The sequence below is a fragment of the Malaclemys terrapin genome, chromosome 19, assembly GCF_027887155.1.
Source record: "Malaclemys terrapin pileata isolate rMalTer1 chromosome 19, rMalTer1.hap1, whole genome shotgun sequence".
NCBI classification, from domain to species: domain Eukaryota; kingdom Metazoa; phylum Chordata; order Testudines; family Emydidae; genus Malaclemys; species Malaclemys terrapin.
In genome coordinates this window covers 17,127,722-17,146,246 of record NC_071523.1, presented here as the reverse complement: position 1 = coordinate 17,146,246, position 18,525 = coordinate 17,127,722, and the positions used below count along the sequence as shown (strand labels likewise).

Sequence of the window (18,525 nt, the reverse complement as noted above, 5' to 3'; positions counted from 1 at the left end):
GCTTTATTTCTGTTCATACCCATATATTTCTTTGGGAACTGGATTTGGCCCCTATAATACCTAAATGATGTGTTTGTTAGGTAAATGTCCATGTTTTTTAAACTGATTTATCTTGATACATTTTTTGTACATAATTTTGTTAAATGAAACAAACCTATGCTAAACATCTGTTTTCTTGTCAATTGTCATAAATAGCTTGCTGAGTGAAATTATATTTTTGAATATTAATAAAAATGAATTAATATAGAATACCTGACATTTCTCACAAAACTAGCAGTTTCAATCACTGGGTAAAAATGTGTTTGGAAGCACTACGTCATTGTTGACCTTATTATGATAGGAAAATACTCTGGAAATGGCCTAGTTTTCTCTTTAAGAGATCCATTAAAATCCAGACTCAAATTGTGCAGCTAGTAATTAAATGTTTAATTGTAGCCAATTATTTCACATATATGAAATATCTGCTTGATCAAATGTGATTAATTCATCTCAAAATATAGTCAGCATTTGTGTGTGAAGTGGGAATATTCATACACCAATTATTTTCTCTGGTAGCCGAATTCTATTAAAAGAATTGCCAGTATGGAAGATATTGAGTTCTTTGATATTTGTGAAAAGGAACAGACAGCTGCTACACCATTTTTGGAACAAGAAAAAGATGACGATGACAGTATAACAGATCAGTTCTGGAATGTGGCGAACCAGCCAAACGGTAAAGGTGAAATATTTTGCTAATTTACAAATGCTGACATATTAATGTATTTACTCATTTGGCTCTTTGAGACAATACAATACAGTACAGTCCATTTAACAGATTTGGAGTCAAACTGAGATCTTAGTTATATTGGTATAAATCCAGAGTAATTCCATTGACTCCAATGAGGTTACTTCAGATTTATACCAGTGTACCTAATTAGAATCTACTCTGTCACTGTGTATCCCCAGTACCTCTACTTCTCAAATCAAACAGTTGCTCACAGAGATACTGACTGCACTAATCAGGATTTGACTGTGTAGTTCCTTCGTACTTATGCCATCCGATCTTTAAACCGAACTTCACACCCCTTGATAATCTGTACGTTATTCCCTGTACCATTCACTTTTTTAAGCATCATCTTAATGAAATTTTTAAAACTGTTCTTACACAAGGATAACATACAAATATTTTACTGGATGCAAGCTTCTTTTCTGTTTTTGTGCCCTATTACCCATTATTACTCAGAGCGCAGTGCTGATACTGATCTTAAAATGAAAAATTTCTTAGGCAAGCATTTTATTTTTTCATCATCATCCTAGTACATGGAGACCACATAAATATTTAGTGATAAATTATTCTATTATTGTTGCAGCAAGCTAGAAGAATGAAAAATATATAAATGCATGCAGTGTAGAATAGGTTAGTATTTGGTGAACAGCATTTTATTATCCTGCCTGCCAAACCTATCAATGATCCATAAATCCATTTGGCTAATACAAACTTTCTTCTTATAGCACTTATGTTTGATTGTCAATGACAGCTCTGTAATGAAGGTGGAGAGCATTTGTCTGTTTTATTTCCCAGGTGTAAAATTGCTTTCAAGTGTATTTTGTGATGAGAAGTTTTTGATTATACACAGCAATAAAGCTTTTAAGATGTCGTCTCCATGCTGCTTGTCATATTTTGACTTGGCAGGAAATGTACATTTTAATGTCCAAAGTATCTTTATTAAACTGTTGTTTTTCTTTAATTTTTGTTAGGACACAAGATTGGAGAAAAGTCAGAGGAGGAGAATAAAATCAGAAGCAAGGATGCTTCTGAAGGAGTTGGAGAGGACTCTGATTCTAGCGGGTGAGTAATTTGTATACTCAGTCATCAACTATGCTGGTAATTTCTTATATGGTATTAATTTGCTTTTTGTGGGAGAAGATTTATTTATTGCAACTTCAAGAATACACTGGATTTCTTTTTAGGAAGTAAGAATTGTAGGCCTTTCTGACAAAGCTGTTCTAGTAATGGAAAGCAGCAAGGCATAGACAGTAATGGTAAGATGCAGACAAACTTTGGGCCCTATTTATCATGTGGAACTTATTGGGATCTGCAAGTAAGTGATACTTTTGTCCTTGTAAGAACACCAGGGTTGGGTCACATGTTGTTGAACAGATAGGCATCAGTATAATTGTACTAATGCTACTCTGGGTCTGCAAATAGGTGGTACCGCAGATTAATATACTACTAAAATCTCAGTAGACCACAGTTAAAAAAATCTAACAGGTCACAAGTGAAAATGAGTTTGGTGGTTTAAACATGGTCCAATGGGGGTGCTGCTTCACATTGATCAAAGCAATCTTAGGCCCAGTTTTACAAGATTGTTAATCTCTGCCCAGGAGAGACCTGGCAAGAGGATAGCAGGAGTGATGAAGATCAGGGAATAAGGTTCATTAGCCTGTTTGCATGAGGAAACTTGCATATCACATATGCTTAGTTATAGCCAGACTTATACTGAAACTCAAAGTACATTGAAATAATTAAGAAAAAGAACCACCAGCCCCTTCTCTCTATACATTTCATGAAACCTGAATGACAACATGCGATAGTTTATTAATTCAGTGGGACATGAACCCCTTAATCTATTGCTTTAAATACATTTTAAGGAAGTCTGAAACGTCCCCTTGATGGCTTTGAATTACTGTCCAAGAATCTGGAATTTTACAGGCTCAGGCCAAAATTTTCAAATTTGTGGGCCTAAAAATGCCTAAATAAATGTCTTGTTTTTTCAGAAGTGCTGAACACACACAGCTCCCACTGAAGTCAACTGGAGCTGTGTATGCTCAGTATCTTTGAACATCAGGTCACTTATTTAGTTCCCTAAATATGGATTTGTGCACCTGACATTAACTACCCAAGTTTGAAGTTGGCTCTGGTTTACATCTGCCTAACAAGGATTTTAGTGCCGATTTTGTTCATTTTTTGTTTTTGTTTTTTATGCTCACTGTACATTCATACTCCTGATGGAAAATTAATTTTAAAAACTGAAGGAAAAAGAGTGTGTGTGTTCATATACCCCAAATAATTATTAAACGCCTCAACATTGTCACAGTGGTTAATCATTTGTCACAGTGGAAGTCTTTTTTTTTCTTCAATCTAAAGGGAAATACAGGAGCGCCACATGAACAATGGTAATAACAATAATAATAAGACCATGAAGTATGCAGACAGAGTTCAGATATTAAACCTGCGCAGAAATCTCAACCAGCTTGACAACATAGCCAAAGAAAAGGATCTTATCATTGAAAAAGCAAGGTTAGTGTTCAGCCATGGGGTTCAGCTGTCACACCAGTATAGATATACCACAGTTTTGTTTTGTCCTGCCAAACAAAAATCAAATTCCAGGATATCATTCCTGATGTAACCATTGTTTGTCATAGTTTGTATTATTATTTGGTGAAAGCTATATTTATCCCAACAACAGATATCAAGGATCGAGGCTGTAAGGACACTGTAGGATGCAAATATAGGTTCTGTTCTTCTTATGTTTTGTAAAACCTTGAAAGCAGTAACTCTATTGATGTAAATGCAGAAAGTTAATTTGAATATAATCCAGAATGAACATTACTAGTCTCTTTTCATTGTCCAAACTGAGAGACAAGTAAATTGGACATTAAAAATTCACTTTCAGTTCATAACTTGTAACACAGGTGAGGAAGTTTTTTTTTTTTTAAAGGACTGTTAATCTGACAGCGTCCCTTTTTGCGAAGATAAATACACGTTACAGACTCAGTTATTAGTCTCAATTTTTATTCCTCCATACTAAATCATATAAATAGTTCAAAAGAGACACTTGTTGATTTTACATATCAGGAATAAGAAATGGCAGCAATAAGTTATACTCAGGAACTCCCATGCTATAAGTCCATACTATAAATCCATTGTGTGATACTCAGGACATTAGAATCATAGAATATCAGAGTTGGAAGGGACCTCAAGAGGTCATCTAGTCCAACCCCCTGCTCAAAGCAGGACCAATTCCCAGCTAAATCATCCCAGCCAGGGCTTTGTCAAGCTGGGCCTTAAAAACCTCCAAGGAAGGAGACTCCACCACCTCCCTAGGTAACGCATTCCAGTGTTTCACCACCCTCCTAGTGAAATAGTTTTTCCTGATATCCAACCTGGACCTCCCCCACTGCAACTTGAGACCATTGCTCCTTGTTCTGTCATCTGCCACCACTGAGAACAGCCGAGCTCCATCCTCTTTGGAACCCCCCTTCAGGTAGTTGAAGGCTGCTATCAAATCCCCCCTCATTCTTCTCTTCTGGAGACTAAACAATCCCAGTTCCCTCAGCCTCTCCTCATAAGTCATGTGCTCCAGACCCCTAATCATTTTTGTTGCCCTCCGCTGGACTCTTTCCAATTTTTCCACATCCTTCTTGTAGTGTGGGGACCAAAACTGGACACAGTATTCCAGATGAGGCCTCACCAATGTCGAATAAAGGGGAACGATCACGTTCCTTGATCTGCTGGCAATGCCCCTACTTATACAGCCCAAAATGCCGTTAGCCTTCTTGGCAACAAGAGCACACTGTTGACTCATATCCAGCTTCTCATCCACTGTGACCCCTAGGTCCTTTTCTGCAGAACTGCTACCTAGCCATTCGGTCCCTAGTCTGTAGCAGTGCATGGGATTCTTCCATCCTAAATGCAGGACTCTGCACTTGTCCTTGTTGAACCTCATCAGGTTTTTTTCGGCCCAATCCTCTAATTTGTCTAGGTCCCTCTGTATCCGATCCCTACCCTCTAGTGTATCTACCACGCCTCCTAGTTTAGTGTCATCTGCAAACTTGCTGAGAGTGCAGTCCACACCATCCTCCAGATCATTAATAAAGATATTAAACAAAACCGGCCCCAGGACCGACCCTTGGGGCACTCCGCTTGAAACCGGCTGCCAACTAGACATGGAGCCATTGATCACTACCCTTTGAGCCCAACGATCTAGCCAGCTTTCTATCCACCTTACAGTCCATTCATCCAGCCCATACTTCTTTAACTTGGCGGCAAGAATACTGTGGGAGACCGTATCAAAAGCTTTGCTAAAGTCAAGGAATAACACATCCACTGCTTTCCCCTCATCCACGGAGCCAGTTATCTCATCATAGAAGGCAATTAGGTTAGTCAGGCACGACTTCCTCTTCGTGAATCCATGCTGACTGTTCCTGATCACTTTCCTCTCCTCTAAATGTTTCATAATTGATTCCTTGAGGACCTGCTCCATGATTTTTCCAGGGACTGAGGTGAGGCTGACTGGCCTGTAGTTCCCCGGATCCTCCTTCTTCCCTTTTTTAAAGATGGGCACTACATTAGCCTTTTTCCAGTCATCTGGGACCTCCCCCGATCGCCATGAGTTTTCAAAAATAATGGCTAATGGCTCTGCAATCTCACCCGCCAACTCCTTTAGCACCCTCGGATGCAGCGCATCCGGCCCCATGGACTTGTGCACGTCCAGTTTTTCTAAATAGTCCCGAACCACTTCTTTCTCCACAGAGGGCTGGTCACCTTCTCCCCATGCTGTACTGCCCAGTGCAGCAATCTGGGAGCTGACCTTGTGCGTGAAGACAGAGGCAAAAAAATCAGTTGCATATACTAGCCATTGCTGCTATCTGTGCCAAATCCTGCCTTGATTTAAACCTCCATTAAAATCAACCTCCATTAAAATCAATTGCTGAGGAAATGGTGGAAAAAAATAGCCTCCTTTAAGATCCTCAGCTAGTGTAAGCTGTCATAGCACCACTGATGTGAGTGGAATTATGACAATTTACATCATCTGAAGATTTGTCCCTTAAGTTTAATGTCAGAAACAGATGTGCATTGGCAATGCTTTTTGAGGCCTATACATTAAATAACAACATTAATTCCTCCCTTTAAATGATAAGGCTAAAAAAGAGTGCAGACCTCATATGAGTTAAACAGGATACAAACAAATTGTGATGAATATTAATAAAATGAGGATTTCAATACAAGTGACTATGGACAGATGCTTCTCTAAGTTATTTCTAAGCAACCCCACTGACCCAACTGGCTGTTGGGAACATCAAGTAGATAAGTCAGAGTTTGGTGGTCTACTGAAACCTCTAAAATTAAAACTGCATTTGCCTTCATATTTTACTAACGACATATTTTCAGGATTTCATTTACTATTCAAAACCACTAATGTGTTGCTGTTGTCTTTGTGACTAAGCTGCCATGATTCTTTTAAACAAGCTCCCTGAGTTTACGATCACTTAGGGATTTTTAAACAGAATTAATCCTAATTTCCAATAAGCACTAAAAATCCTTTTTTCTGAAACTGAACAAGACTTAATTGTTTGAGAAATTGCTTTTTCATATTGAAAATATTTTCCCATTGCTTTATGTTTTATTAGCAATCATGTACAATCAAATGTGGCCAGCTCATACTGTGTATGCACAATGTGTAATGCAACAAAAGGAATGAGAAAAAAAGGCAAGTTAATCACAAAAGCTATATTGGAGCTGCCAAGAAAAATTTCATCAGCAAGTTATATAGTGAGTTAGGAGTGTTTGGCACTGGGAATTAATGCCTAGGGACTGATAAGTGATCAGCAGAGATTATGAAAACTCAAAGAAGGAACCATTATTTCAGCTGTTCAGTTGTCTATTCTGATTGTTAATTCCTCCATTCTGCCCCTCAGGACTACATAGTTTAAATATCATGTTAATTTTTTTAAGTGAATGAAAACTGAGTTACTCTTAAAAACTAAGAAATTGCAAAATAAAGCCGGTGGCTTGCTTTTTGGCAGTGCAATCAAGGCCGGCCTTACAGGTGGGTGATGTGGTCAGGCGGACACCGTGGTCAAGGAGTGGGACAGGACTGGGGTGTGAGGCCATAGAAGGGAGCTCGGAGCAATGGGGTGTGTGGGAGGCAGCGAGGCCCAAGGATGATGGGGGATGGGGAGTGTGGGGAAGCAGTGAGAGCCAGGGGGTATGGGTGGGGAGCCCAGGGAAGAAGTGGAAGCCTGGGGGGATGGATGGAGGGTCAGGGGAGGCAGCGGGGCCTTGGGGTGCCAAAATACAAGTTCATCCAGGGTGTTATCTGCACAAAATTCTCTATTACTCGCATACTCTAGGGGCACCCACGTTTACCCAGTTCGTGGGGCTCTAGGTGGGGCTTCCTCTTAATTTAGACACCCACCCTTACCCCATTCCTAGGGCTCAAGGCATAACCTTACGCTCTAGGGCACCCACCTTTACCCTTTCATGGGTTCAAGGCATAACCCTCTTAATTTAAGCACCACCCTTCCCTTCCATGGGCTCAGGGTGTAACCTTACAGCCGCGGGTTTGTGGGGTCTTTTATCAGTGAAAGAGCCTTACACAGTAATATCCTTAACCTCTATTTAACAACCATTATCAAAAGAAGAATGCACACGCTAAGCATACAATGCTTACCCCTCCCAATAAGGGAGATGAACTTTTCTTGATGGCCAGTTAGGATCAGGTCATCTGGGGGACTCCAGCTTCTGCTCTGCATGGTGTGGTTGGCAGAGTGTTGAGCTCTGGCAGCTCTGGTTTTGGGGCTGTCCTGGAGTTGGTTCCAAAGAGCTTCCTTTTGAACCCCCGCTTATATAGTGAAACTTGAGTCTTGCTTAGCTGTACCTTAACCAATCATTTTACTAAATTATTACTAAACAATTTTCTAACCAATCCTAACATATTGTAAAATAATTCTTTAACCAATCACACCCCACCATCTTAATTGATTTATACCTAGCAAAATTAATTATTTAACAGACAGAAACAATCAAAGAACCAGACAGAGACCACACAGATAAACAATAGAGAAGTAGGGACCATAAAGGCAAAACAATAAAGAAGTAGGGATTTTACAACCACAACTTGTTGATACGTGATTTCTTGCCAGACGGAATACCATCAAACAAAGTTTTCTTTAACCATCTTAAGATTTGTTTCTTTATCTGGTGATGATGGGTACTAATAGGACAGAATCACCTTCTTAACAGCCCGATATTATATTGTTTTAATGTAATTTAGATGAAATGGAAGGATGTGACTTTCTGCTTCTTGATTAATGGCTGATGCTGGTCTAATATGGCTGCAGACAAAGGGCACAGGCCTTACAATTTGGCTACAGGAAAAGGCCTTATCCTTACAAGAGCGCCATTTTCCCTAACACTGGCCCTGAGTGTAATGCCAGTACAACGTAACCTTAGAGTTGAAAGACCTTGCAAAAGAAAACTTGACTCTGTGGCCTGGATCTGCAAAGTTACTTAGGTGTTGCAATGCTCAGTCACTATAAGTGATTCTCAGTCTCTTTCTCTGGCCCAGTTAATATTTTATTAAAGTGGAATGGCTTCAACAAGAGAAACTGAGAGCAACCCATATCAGAATATCCCATAGTCCTGTGGTTAGGGACTTACCTGAGAGGTGGTGCACCCCTAGGGTTACCATATTTAAAAAATAAAAAATGAGGACACTCCACGGGCCCTGGCCCCGCCTCTTTCCCACCCCCGGCCCTGCCCCAACTCCGCCCTTTCCCCGCCCCTTCCCCAAAGTCCCCGCCCTAATTCCCCCTCCTCCCTCCCAACCATGCGAAAAGGGCTGCTCGAGCGCTACCGGCTTCACGGTTTGCTGGGCAGCCTCCAGACCCTGCGCCCCCGGCCGGCGCTTCCCCAGTGCAGCTGGAGCCCGGGAGGGGAAGCGCCCAGCCGGGGGCACAGGGTCTGGAGGATGCCCGGCAAACCATGAAGCCGGTAGCACTCGGGCTTCGGGCAGCCCCTATGCCTCTGGACCCTGCTCCCCCGGCCGGGCACTTCCCCTCCCCGGCTCCAGCTGCTCTGCTCCTCCCCGGACTCAGACTTCGGCTCTGTTTAAGAGCCAAGCTGCCCGAGCCAGCACTACCGGCTTCGGGGAGCCCCCTTGACTCGGGACCCCAGCCGCCGACTGGGCACTTCTCCTCCCCGGCTCCAGCTGCTCTGCTCCGGCGGCGCAGGGTCCGGAGGCACGGGGGCTGCCCGAAGCCGGTAGCACTGGCTCGGGCAGCTTGGCTCTTAAACAGAGCCAAAGTCTGAGTCGGGGAGGAGCAGAGCAGCCGCAGGAGAGGAAGTGCCCGGCCGGTATTTTTCCCAGACATGTTCTGCTTTTTGGCAATTCCCCCCGGACGGGGGTTTGATTGCCGAAAAGCCGGACATGTCCAGGATAAACCGGACGTATGGTAACCCTATGCACCCCTGTTCAACTCCTTCTCCTCAGGCAGAGGAGGGAAATTGAACAGGGGTCTCCCACATCAGTACCCTAAGCACTGGGCTGGGTTATAAGGTAGGCTACCTCTACTTCCTGGTGTTTTGTGTGGAGTTAGGCAGCTTCTGAGCACACTAATGGTTTGGGTCCTGCAAGCAAGATAGGCAGAGGAGCTCCTCTCTTCGCCCGGTTTGTTGATCACACTGGGGCTCAGGCATGAGATAGGTGACTGGACACCTAGAATGAGGCAGCAGTGCTCATGCTCAGAGGCAGACATTTAGGCACCGAGGGGACTTTTCCTGCAAAAATTTAGGCACAAAGAGAGAGTTTAGGCACCTAAAGGTTTAGGTGGCGGCCAAGCAAGGGTTTTGCAGATTGCATAGAGCTGGGACTTGGCACCTAAATCTGGGTTTTGGACATCTAAGTCACTTTGTGGATCTGTCCCTTTGTTTCCAGACTACTGGCCATATGTTTCCCTGGAGTTGAACACTGCAGCATGTTGGCAATTTTAGCAGAACCTTCAAATGCTCAAGTAGTATTTATTATTAATTATTATGAGTATTACTGTAGCAATTAGGAGCCCTAGTCATGGATAAGGACTCTATTGTGCCAGGTGCTGTACAAATACAGAACAAAAGAGACAGTCCCTGCCCCAAAGAACTTACAATCTACGTATAAAACAAGAGAGAAGAGATTAATACAGATAGATGAGGGAGTACAAGGAATGAGACAGTATTGGTCAGCATTATAAGCAGTGGTTTTAGCACATCAGCAGCCTAATCATTGCCAATCTTTTGTAGGAATCAAGGCAAAAGAGAATTTTAAGGAAGGATTTGAAGGATGATAACATGTTATTTTTGTGCTGTGTATGGGGAGTACACCCAAAACATGAGGGGCAGCATGAGAAACAATACAAACGTACTTGTTGGAAAATTTAACAAGGGGAAATGGAGGCTGGCATCATTAGCCGATCGCAGCCGAGGATCAACATCTCAATAGGGAATCAGAGTTAATAGGTGGGGTGGGGATAAGCTACAAAGAGCCTTGAAGTGAATACAGGCAGCTTATGTTTGATGCAACACAGAAGGGGAAGATGGTAGAGGAAGGCAAAGAACGAGTGACATGGTCAAAGCAATAGTCTAGAACAGCAGTTCTCAGCCAAGGGTTCAGGTCCCACTGGGGGCTGTGAACAGGTTTCAGGGAATCTGCCAAAATAAACCAGAGAGCAGGGCCAGCACTAGACTCACTGGGGCCCAGGGCAGAAAGCTGAATCCTGAGCCCCGCTGCCAGGGGCTGAAACCGAAGCCCAAGCAACTTAGCTTCACAGGGCCCCCTGTGGTGTGGGGCGCTGGGCAGTTGCTCTACTTGCTACCCCCTAATGCTGCCCCTGGCTACTAAGCTACTGAAAAACAGCTGTTGTGGCACAGGTGGGCCATGGAATTTTTATAGCATGTGGGGAGGCTCAGAAAGAAAAAGGTTGAGAACCCTTAGTCTAGAAGATGATTTTTGCAGCAGCATTCTGAATAGATCTGAGTGGGGCAAGTTTGCATTTGTCAAGTCCAAAGAGAAGGATTTTGCAATAATCAAGATGCACAATGATGAGAGCTTGGCCAAGATTTTTAGGTGTGTGGATGGATAGGAAAGACTGTATTCTTAGTGATTTAGATGTAATCTGGATGTGAGGATTTAGATAGAGATCTGATTCAAAGATAACGTCCAAGTTACATGTGTGAGTGACAAGCAGAAAACCAAAGCCTCTGACATGGTATGTGACTAATTACAACTAAAAGAGATACTGTTCAGAACTCAAAAAATGGAAGCGTGGTGAGTGGCAGGAATAAAATACAAGCCAGTGGAAAAGATTGTATTATCTTTTTCTGGAAATCTCAGCAGCACTCAGCAGGAAAGGTGTGCTCATCCATATCTGCCCAGTCTCCTCCTTTCTCATAGCAGACCCTGCACCCATGGAGTGCACTTCCAGGGGTTTCAGAAGAGAGGGAGATGAAACTGGCAGCAGTTGATATTTCCTTTCACACAGGCCCGGGAGAGCCAGGCATGGAGCGTCCAATTCACCCATGGATCAGGAGTGGGGGAACAATCCCACCTGGGGATTTGACGCAGTAATTATCATATTTCAATTGACTATTCCAAATTATTAGAATAAAAGAAGTTATTAGTTTCAGATTCTGTAACGTTATGCTGAAATGAACAAATTATAATAAAAAGGTAATGAGGAAATTTTGGTTCTGAGTATAATTGATGAACTATTGCTATGTAACTGAGAGGAGAAGGTTTTATATGAACTGTTTCTGTGAATTTATAAACAAATGGTGCTCTTGAATAGTGAGATGGTGTAATTTAGTATTATGGTTTTCAGCTTTTATTTTCTGTTATATTTCAGGGAACTTTTTTGGAAAATAAATATAAATCTGCAAAGCTCAATATTTCTAGACATTTCCTGCTATTTAGTCATTATCCTCCCAATGTGTGCACTCAAGATGTCAACTCGTGTCCTTCCCAATTTTGCAATCATCTTGGAGTGGCAGGAAGTTGATGGCTGGGAGTAGAGAGGCCAACAGCTGTTTGCAACATTGTTTTCATCGTAAACAAAAACTAATAATTATCACTGCATCTTCCTTGAAAAGGGGCTTTTATTGGTAAATATCCATGCAATTTTTAAACTGGAAGTGCCATTTACAACTGCACTTGAAGCTCAACTGCATATGACCTACTTTACAGTGACATGCTGTGAAAGATTTCCCTTGTCAATTGCTATTATTTTGCAGAGCAAGGATAACAGTCTTTGTACTTCATTATCAAACATAATTCTATTAACAGTTACAAATATCTGGGTGACTGGGTAGCTTAGATTTATAAAGGCATATGGAGTCTTTTAACTTTGGGTCACTGGTTCAAAAGTGACCAAAAGTCAACCATCTGATGACTATTTGGTAGCCTGAACTGGTCTCTCTAGTTCCTAGTGGGCTTCTGTCTACTCATCAACTAAAATCACTGTCATAACTGCAGCAGATTAGACCCCCTTTATTGGCAATCTTAGCACAATGGGGCCAAAGACTAAACTGGTCAGACACACTGAATTTCCTCCTTATTGCTCAAGAAGGTCCCTCCAGAATTTAAGGCAGATTGCCACGGTATCATACAGAAATCTGCACTGTTTCTTCTTGTGCTATACTTGAATAAATAAAAGACTTCAGGTCTTGTGCTGTCAATATAACAATTTATGAGTCTGTTCCAAAGCCCATAGAAATCAATAGAAAGAATTCCATTGATCTCAGTGGACTCTGGATCAGGCCCCATATATGGAGCATAACATCACTTACCTTTAATTACATAGGTAGTTTCACTGAAGTGAGTGGGACTACTCGTGTACTTAAAGTTAAGCACTCATCTTAAATGTTTCATTGCACCAAGGCCAAAAAGTATAAAAAACAAATTACAAATATGCTGGAGGAGGCTAAATTTTAAAAATACTCTTTATTTATCATCATTGGTAGATGCTACTAGAGCTCTGAATGAAACCAGAATTAATTAAGAGGTTATATATTTTTTCTAAATTCCTGGTACAAATACTTTAAAGTTAACAAGTGCCTCTAAAGAAACTCTTGATAGGATCCAGCTATTATCCTAAAGAGCAGAAATCCTTCAAGAGAAGGAATGGGAAACGTACCCAATATAAAGAAGGATATTTTGTTTGTTTCAGAGAGGAGCTCAGTGCCTGCCAGCTGCGGATCGAAATGCTAACAAAAGAACGAGAGTGCACAGAGACCAAAATAGAAGAAGAGAAAGAGGCTGGAAATACGTAGGTAGAGGGTATTTCTGGTTGTCACAGATTATTGACATGCTCTGTGTTTACACATGGGGAGGAGAAGGTAATGAGATAAACTTTGTGACCTTTTCCCTCTTCTTGTTATTGCTGAAAATGTTTGATAACATTATTAAACATGTTCTTGAATCTATCAAATGACACCTAATAGGTCAGTGTTTAAAAGTCATTGCCATTATCAGGATAAAAAAACAAGCTGTATTATCTCAGTGGGCCATGCCATCTGGCAAGGAGCATTGCACTGTCATACTGTGCTTGGAGAACCGATCAGATAGGTTAGGTCCCAAGTTGGTGAAGACTTAAGTGATGCAATTACTCTCCAGGCAGCTTATTATTCACACCAACAGTACCTTCCACTTGATATACAGAGCAGCAGTGCAGTAGCTTGGGAAAGGCTCATCTGTGCAGTTTCCTGTCCAGAGGTAAGATGCTACTAGGGCAATTGCCATGGAGAAAGAAGTGAGGATTTGGGGTTAAACATGACAGCAGATATTTATGAGCTAGTCCTTTGCATTTGGACAACACTGACAAGGTAGAATGACCAAATGCAGTATTTCCTAGTAGCTAGAGCAGGGAACTAGGTGTCAGAACTCATGAATTTTTTACTTTGTTCTGTCACTGACTTGTGTGACCTCAAGTGGGTCACTCTGTCTCCATTTACTCATCTATAAAATGGGAGTGATAACTTTTTAGCTATTTGAAATCTGGTCTTGAGAGATCCCATAAGAACAGCCATACTGGGTCAGACCAAAGATCCATCTAGCCCAGTATCCTGTCTTCTTACAGTGGCCAATGCCAGGTGCCTCAGAGGGAATGAACAGAACAGGTAATCATCAAGTGATCCATTCCCTGTCAATCTTATGAGGAGCTCAAAGTACTTTACAAACATTAAACACTCCAGGAAACTGTAAAAAGGTGAAGTGTGAGATAAGTTAAATTCTGAATCTAGCACTGTGTCCTGCAAGTACACATTCAGATCCAGATTCTAATCCAAAATTTTCCACAAATTTAAGTGTGTGGTATTGTGGGTGTTGGACTCAGAGTTGTGGGTCGGGACCATATTGAATTATGGTAATATCCTAATATTATATATAGGATTTATTGTTCCAGTGGTAAATATGGTAAAAACATTTTGCTTCTGATTTCTGTGTTATTATCTTGCCCCTTATCCCAAACATGTTTTATTTTAGTAGACAAACATATTTTCTGCTCATCTTTAAAAAATAATAGTAACCCCATCAACTAAAATGTCCTAAAATTATTATTAACTACAATGCTCCACCACAAAACAGATTGCAATAAGGAATTGTTTGTTGCTTACCATAACTAAGTCATGCTAATTAGGAGTGGGTTAGTTGACACTGTTCTTCAGCCATACCTTTGCTCATGGGATTAATTAAAGTTCACAGTGTTCTTTCAGAAATAATTAGATTATTCACAATGCCATTAACAATTACAACAAACGGAAGAGGAGTAACAGATACAGCTAGTATCCTGTCACATGAAATATCCTCAGACTCATTTTGTCTCCTCTTCAACAAAGAGGCCCAAATTCTGTCCTCATTTAAGTTGATGTAAATCTGGAGGACCTTCATTGGTTTCCAGGCAGTTACTCTGTATTTATACATGTTATTATTGAGGGCAGTGATTAATCCGGAATCTGCCTCTTTCCTCATATTTCCATTTATTTTTGACTGATGCACATTAAAAATATGTATGTGCACTAACCTAATCTAAAATACTTTAAAAAAGAAATACTGTACCTAAAAGCTATGCACAAATTATGATAAAAAACAAAACAAATGATGGCCATCAGATTAGTCATTTTGTGAGAGATTATAGTGTCCCAAGGATTTATGGAAACTTACCTTGTGATTCCTTTAAGAATCACAGGTATTACTGGGAATACAAACATGCCTCACTTGGAGAATCAACCCATGACAACCTATTGCTGTCATCATTTTATCAGTGATAAATACAATGTACCTGACAGTCTCACTGATGAATATCATATATACTTTACCAATTAGTTTTTTATGTTTGTCTTATACAGATACAGGCTGTGGAGTTTTATGATGTAGTCCACAGATGCACTAAATTTTAGTTTGGATGTGTAGCCTTGTAAATTACTAATCCCAGGATACAATGCACTGTCTTAATCAGAGTCACCGTCTCATATCAAGACAGAGCATTGCATGCTGAGACCTGTAGTCCATATAGATGCACCTTAATATTGAAAGATGAATTCCAAAAAGAAGGTATCTGCATTTTGTTCATTTTATGCAAGTTTGTCATTGTAGCACTCAGCTGGGCAAAAACCGAGTGCCATTGACACAAGGTCCACAACAAAAATATGATAATCTGAAAGAGAATTTAATGACATTTGTATACCTTTAACATTGGTTGACTCTTCCGACTCCCAAGAAAGCCCCTTGATCATGTTCATCATTTTACATGAGGGCGGACTCTCTCATTTTTAGCCTTACACAAGAGGCTGAAAGGGATTTTCAGCCTGGGATAATTAAAATGTAGATTTAAGAAATGTATGTACTATAGTACAAATAAAGTCATCTTAACATATATAGTTAGTTTGGTTTACATTTATCATTCCTTCCACCCACCATTCATTTAATCATCTGGTTAATATGGATCAACTGACATCAGAAGTATTCTATGTCATTTTGAGTTTTGCTACGCTGATGCCTGTTATGACAAGGAACTGGTACTTATATATTCTATTTCTCAGTGTCGTATGTTTGAGAAGTGCACAAATGCAATATAATACAACAGCAGCTACTGAGCTACTCTGCTGTGAAGTGGGAGGGAATTTACTGGACTTTTCCAATTTGTTTAAATTGAAAGCAGTGGGTGGTTTGTGTGCTAGTATCCAATGTATTATGGACCAGCTTTGCAGCTGCCACTGTGCCTGTACTATTCTTCAGGTTAATAAAATGTCTCAATGAATAACAAACTAATAAAGGTAACTTAATTGCCAAAACAGAATGGCTAATAATCAAAAACAATAGAGTGGTGACACTTGCCTAAATGTTTAAGGAAAATTAATTCCTGTGTAGTAGACACTACTCCCTAATATATAGTTTGAGTGTGATTGAATTTCAGATTCTTTGGGCAACTAAACATAAGAATTTTTAAAAAGAAAATTATAAAAAAAATGTAGTTTGATTGCCTGAAGACTCCAGGGAGTGGAGTTTGCAGTATAATCAGGTGAAATAGCTGAATTAAATCTTTTTCTGTCTTTTGCACAGAAATGTACCATCTCCAATAACAATGTCCTGTTTGGTCTAGAGTTAATTTCCATAGTTCTTCCTCTCAGGAAGTCTTTATGGAGTAGTTTTGAGACACTTTATCCTTGTGTAATTTATTGTAGAAGAAATATGCTCAGTATCAGGTGCCCTATAATTTAAATAATCATTAAGCAAATGCTAAGAAGAGCAACATAACTTTTATACTTATGCCAGGCCAAGGTCTAATCTGCAGATATGCAACTATGTAGCAGTTAGAATAGCAACTATCATAATGGTCCATTACAGATACATCTGTACCCCGATATAATGCTGTCCTCGGGAGCCAAAAAATCTTACCACATTATAGGTGAAATCACGTTATATTGAACTTGCTTTGATCCGCCGGAGCGCACAGCCCCGCCTGGAGCGCTGCTTTACCGCGTTATATCCAAATTCGTGTTATACCGGGTCACATTATATCAGGGTAGTGGTGTATTTGCTGCTTAATAATGGAGTAGGAAGATATACCAAATTCCTGGTTTAAAGACTTAAATAGCATGACATTTTAACAGTTGTTAAAATATGAATTATCATTAACTTAGCATTATTGATACCTATGCAGTGAAATTTGGACTCAAGTTAATGACAATGTTAAATTATGCTGGAGATGCAAATGATAAATGTGTTTTCTATTTAGTCAGGTTCAAGTTACTATTCAATAAGCCTAAAATAATATAGTACTTTAGGTTATGGCTACAAGTGAGTTTGTGCCCTGTACCGCATATTATAATGCACTGGTTTTGTTTTTAAGTTGTAGGGCTTCTGTGACCAATGGCAGAATTAGTCACTTCACCACTTTGGGCCTCTGTGTCAGGGCCGGGTAGCGGGTGGCCTGTGTGTATGGGTCACTTACCATGTTGTGGTCAGGAGATGAGCACCAGAGTCAGCGTCAAGCTGGGTCACAATACCAGGGAGTCTGGCACTGAGTTACAGGCAGGTGGCAGGGAGGAACTGGGATCAGAAGGTAGAGTATGGGGTTCACAGCAAGGCAAAGTCTGGAACAGACCCAAGCAAGCAGTCTGCATCATTGCTCAGGCAGTTCTCTGCAATGGCTTCCTGGCTTATATATCAGCATGGGCCAATCAGTGGGCTGCAGGGGGCCACCACCCAGGTCCAGTTGGGCAGTAGGTGCTGCAGTGTCTAGGGTCGCCCAGCAGAAACATGACCTCAGCTTTCAGTGATGATATGGAAATGTCAGCAGCCTGGAACCCCTGTACAATAGAACCTCAGAGTTACGAACAACAGAGTTACGAACTGACCAGTCAACCACACACCTCATTTGGAACCGGTAGTACACAATCAGGCAGCAACTGAGACAGACAGACAGACAGACAGACACACACACACACACAAAAAGCAAATAAAGTACAGTACTGTCTTAAATGTAAATTACTAAAAAAATAAAGGGAAAGCAGCATTTTTCTTCTGCATAGTAAAGTTTCAAAGCTGTATTAAGTCAAGGTTCTTACACTCAGTTTGCTTATTTTTCAAAGCTGGGATAGATACTTAGCCAGCACAGGTATATGTACAAATTAAATCCCATGCAAACCCTAACTTGAGGGCCTACAAGAGACTTAAGTGATGCACTAGCCTTCTGCACAGGATTGTATTTCATCCTTGGAGAAGTAAGGAGGAAAAGTGGCATATATGAATCATTCATTATAAATTACATTCAAATGGACCAGGTTTCAGTCCAGCTGAAAATACACATTTGTGTATGGTTCAGGTTTGAAAGTATGAGGTTTACATTATATTTAGTGGGCACATTTTTTAATCAATGTAAGTAATTGCTGTTAAAACAAGCATGTTAAATGCAGGGCAAAGCTACCTTTAAATAATATCAGTCATTTGTTATGCTTTCTAATAAAATTAAGAATCAGTTGATTTTTTGACTTTGACAAAGGTAGTCAAGCTAGTTTTGATACTTCGCTCAGTACATAAGAACATAAGAACGGCCAGACTGGGTCAGACCAAAGGTCCATCCAGCCCAATATCCTGTCTACCACCAGTGACCAATGCCAGGTGTCCCAGAGGGAGTGAACCTAACAGGTAACGATCAAGTGATCTCTCTCCTGCCAACCATCTCCACCCTCTGACAAACAGAGGCTAGGGACACCATTCCTTACCCATC

General features: G+C 40.7%; 1 protein-coding gene across 5 annotated transcripts in view; it reads left to right on the top strand.

The window, feature by feature from the left end:
- The first annotated feature begins 304 nt into the window (after nucleotides 1–304).
- CFAP74 (cilia and flagella associated protein 74) overlaps nucleotides 305–18,525 on the top strand; it is a 100,553-nt gene continuing 82,332 nt past the window's right edge. For 2 of the 5 annotated variants that reach the window (XM_054008934.1, XM_054008936.1), the window contains exons 1-4: nucleotides 305–718; nucleotides 1,738–1,828; nucleotides 3,128–3,280; nucleotides 12,967–13,065. In XM_054008934.1, the coding sequence (XP_053864909.1) occupies nucleotides 583–718; nucleotides 1,738–1,828; nucleotides 3,128–3,280; nucleotides 12,967–13,065 (479 nt within the window). In that variant the 5' untranslated portion in view covers nucleotides 305–582. Of the gene's footprint in view, nucleotides 719–1,737; nucleotides 1,829–3,127; nucleotides 3,281–12,966; nucleotides 13,066–15,275; nucleotides 15,348–18,525 lie in introns of those variants that run through there. The other 3 variants (XM_054008933.1, XM_054008932.1, XM_054008935.1) reach the window with 3 other exon arrangements.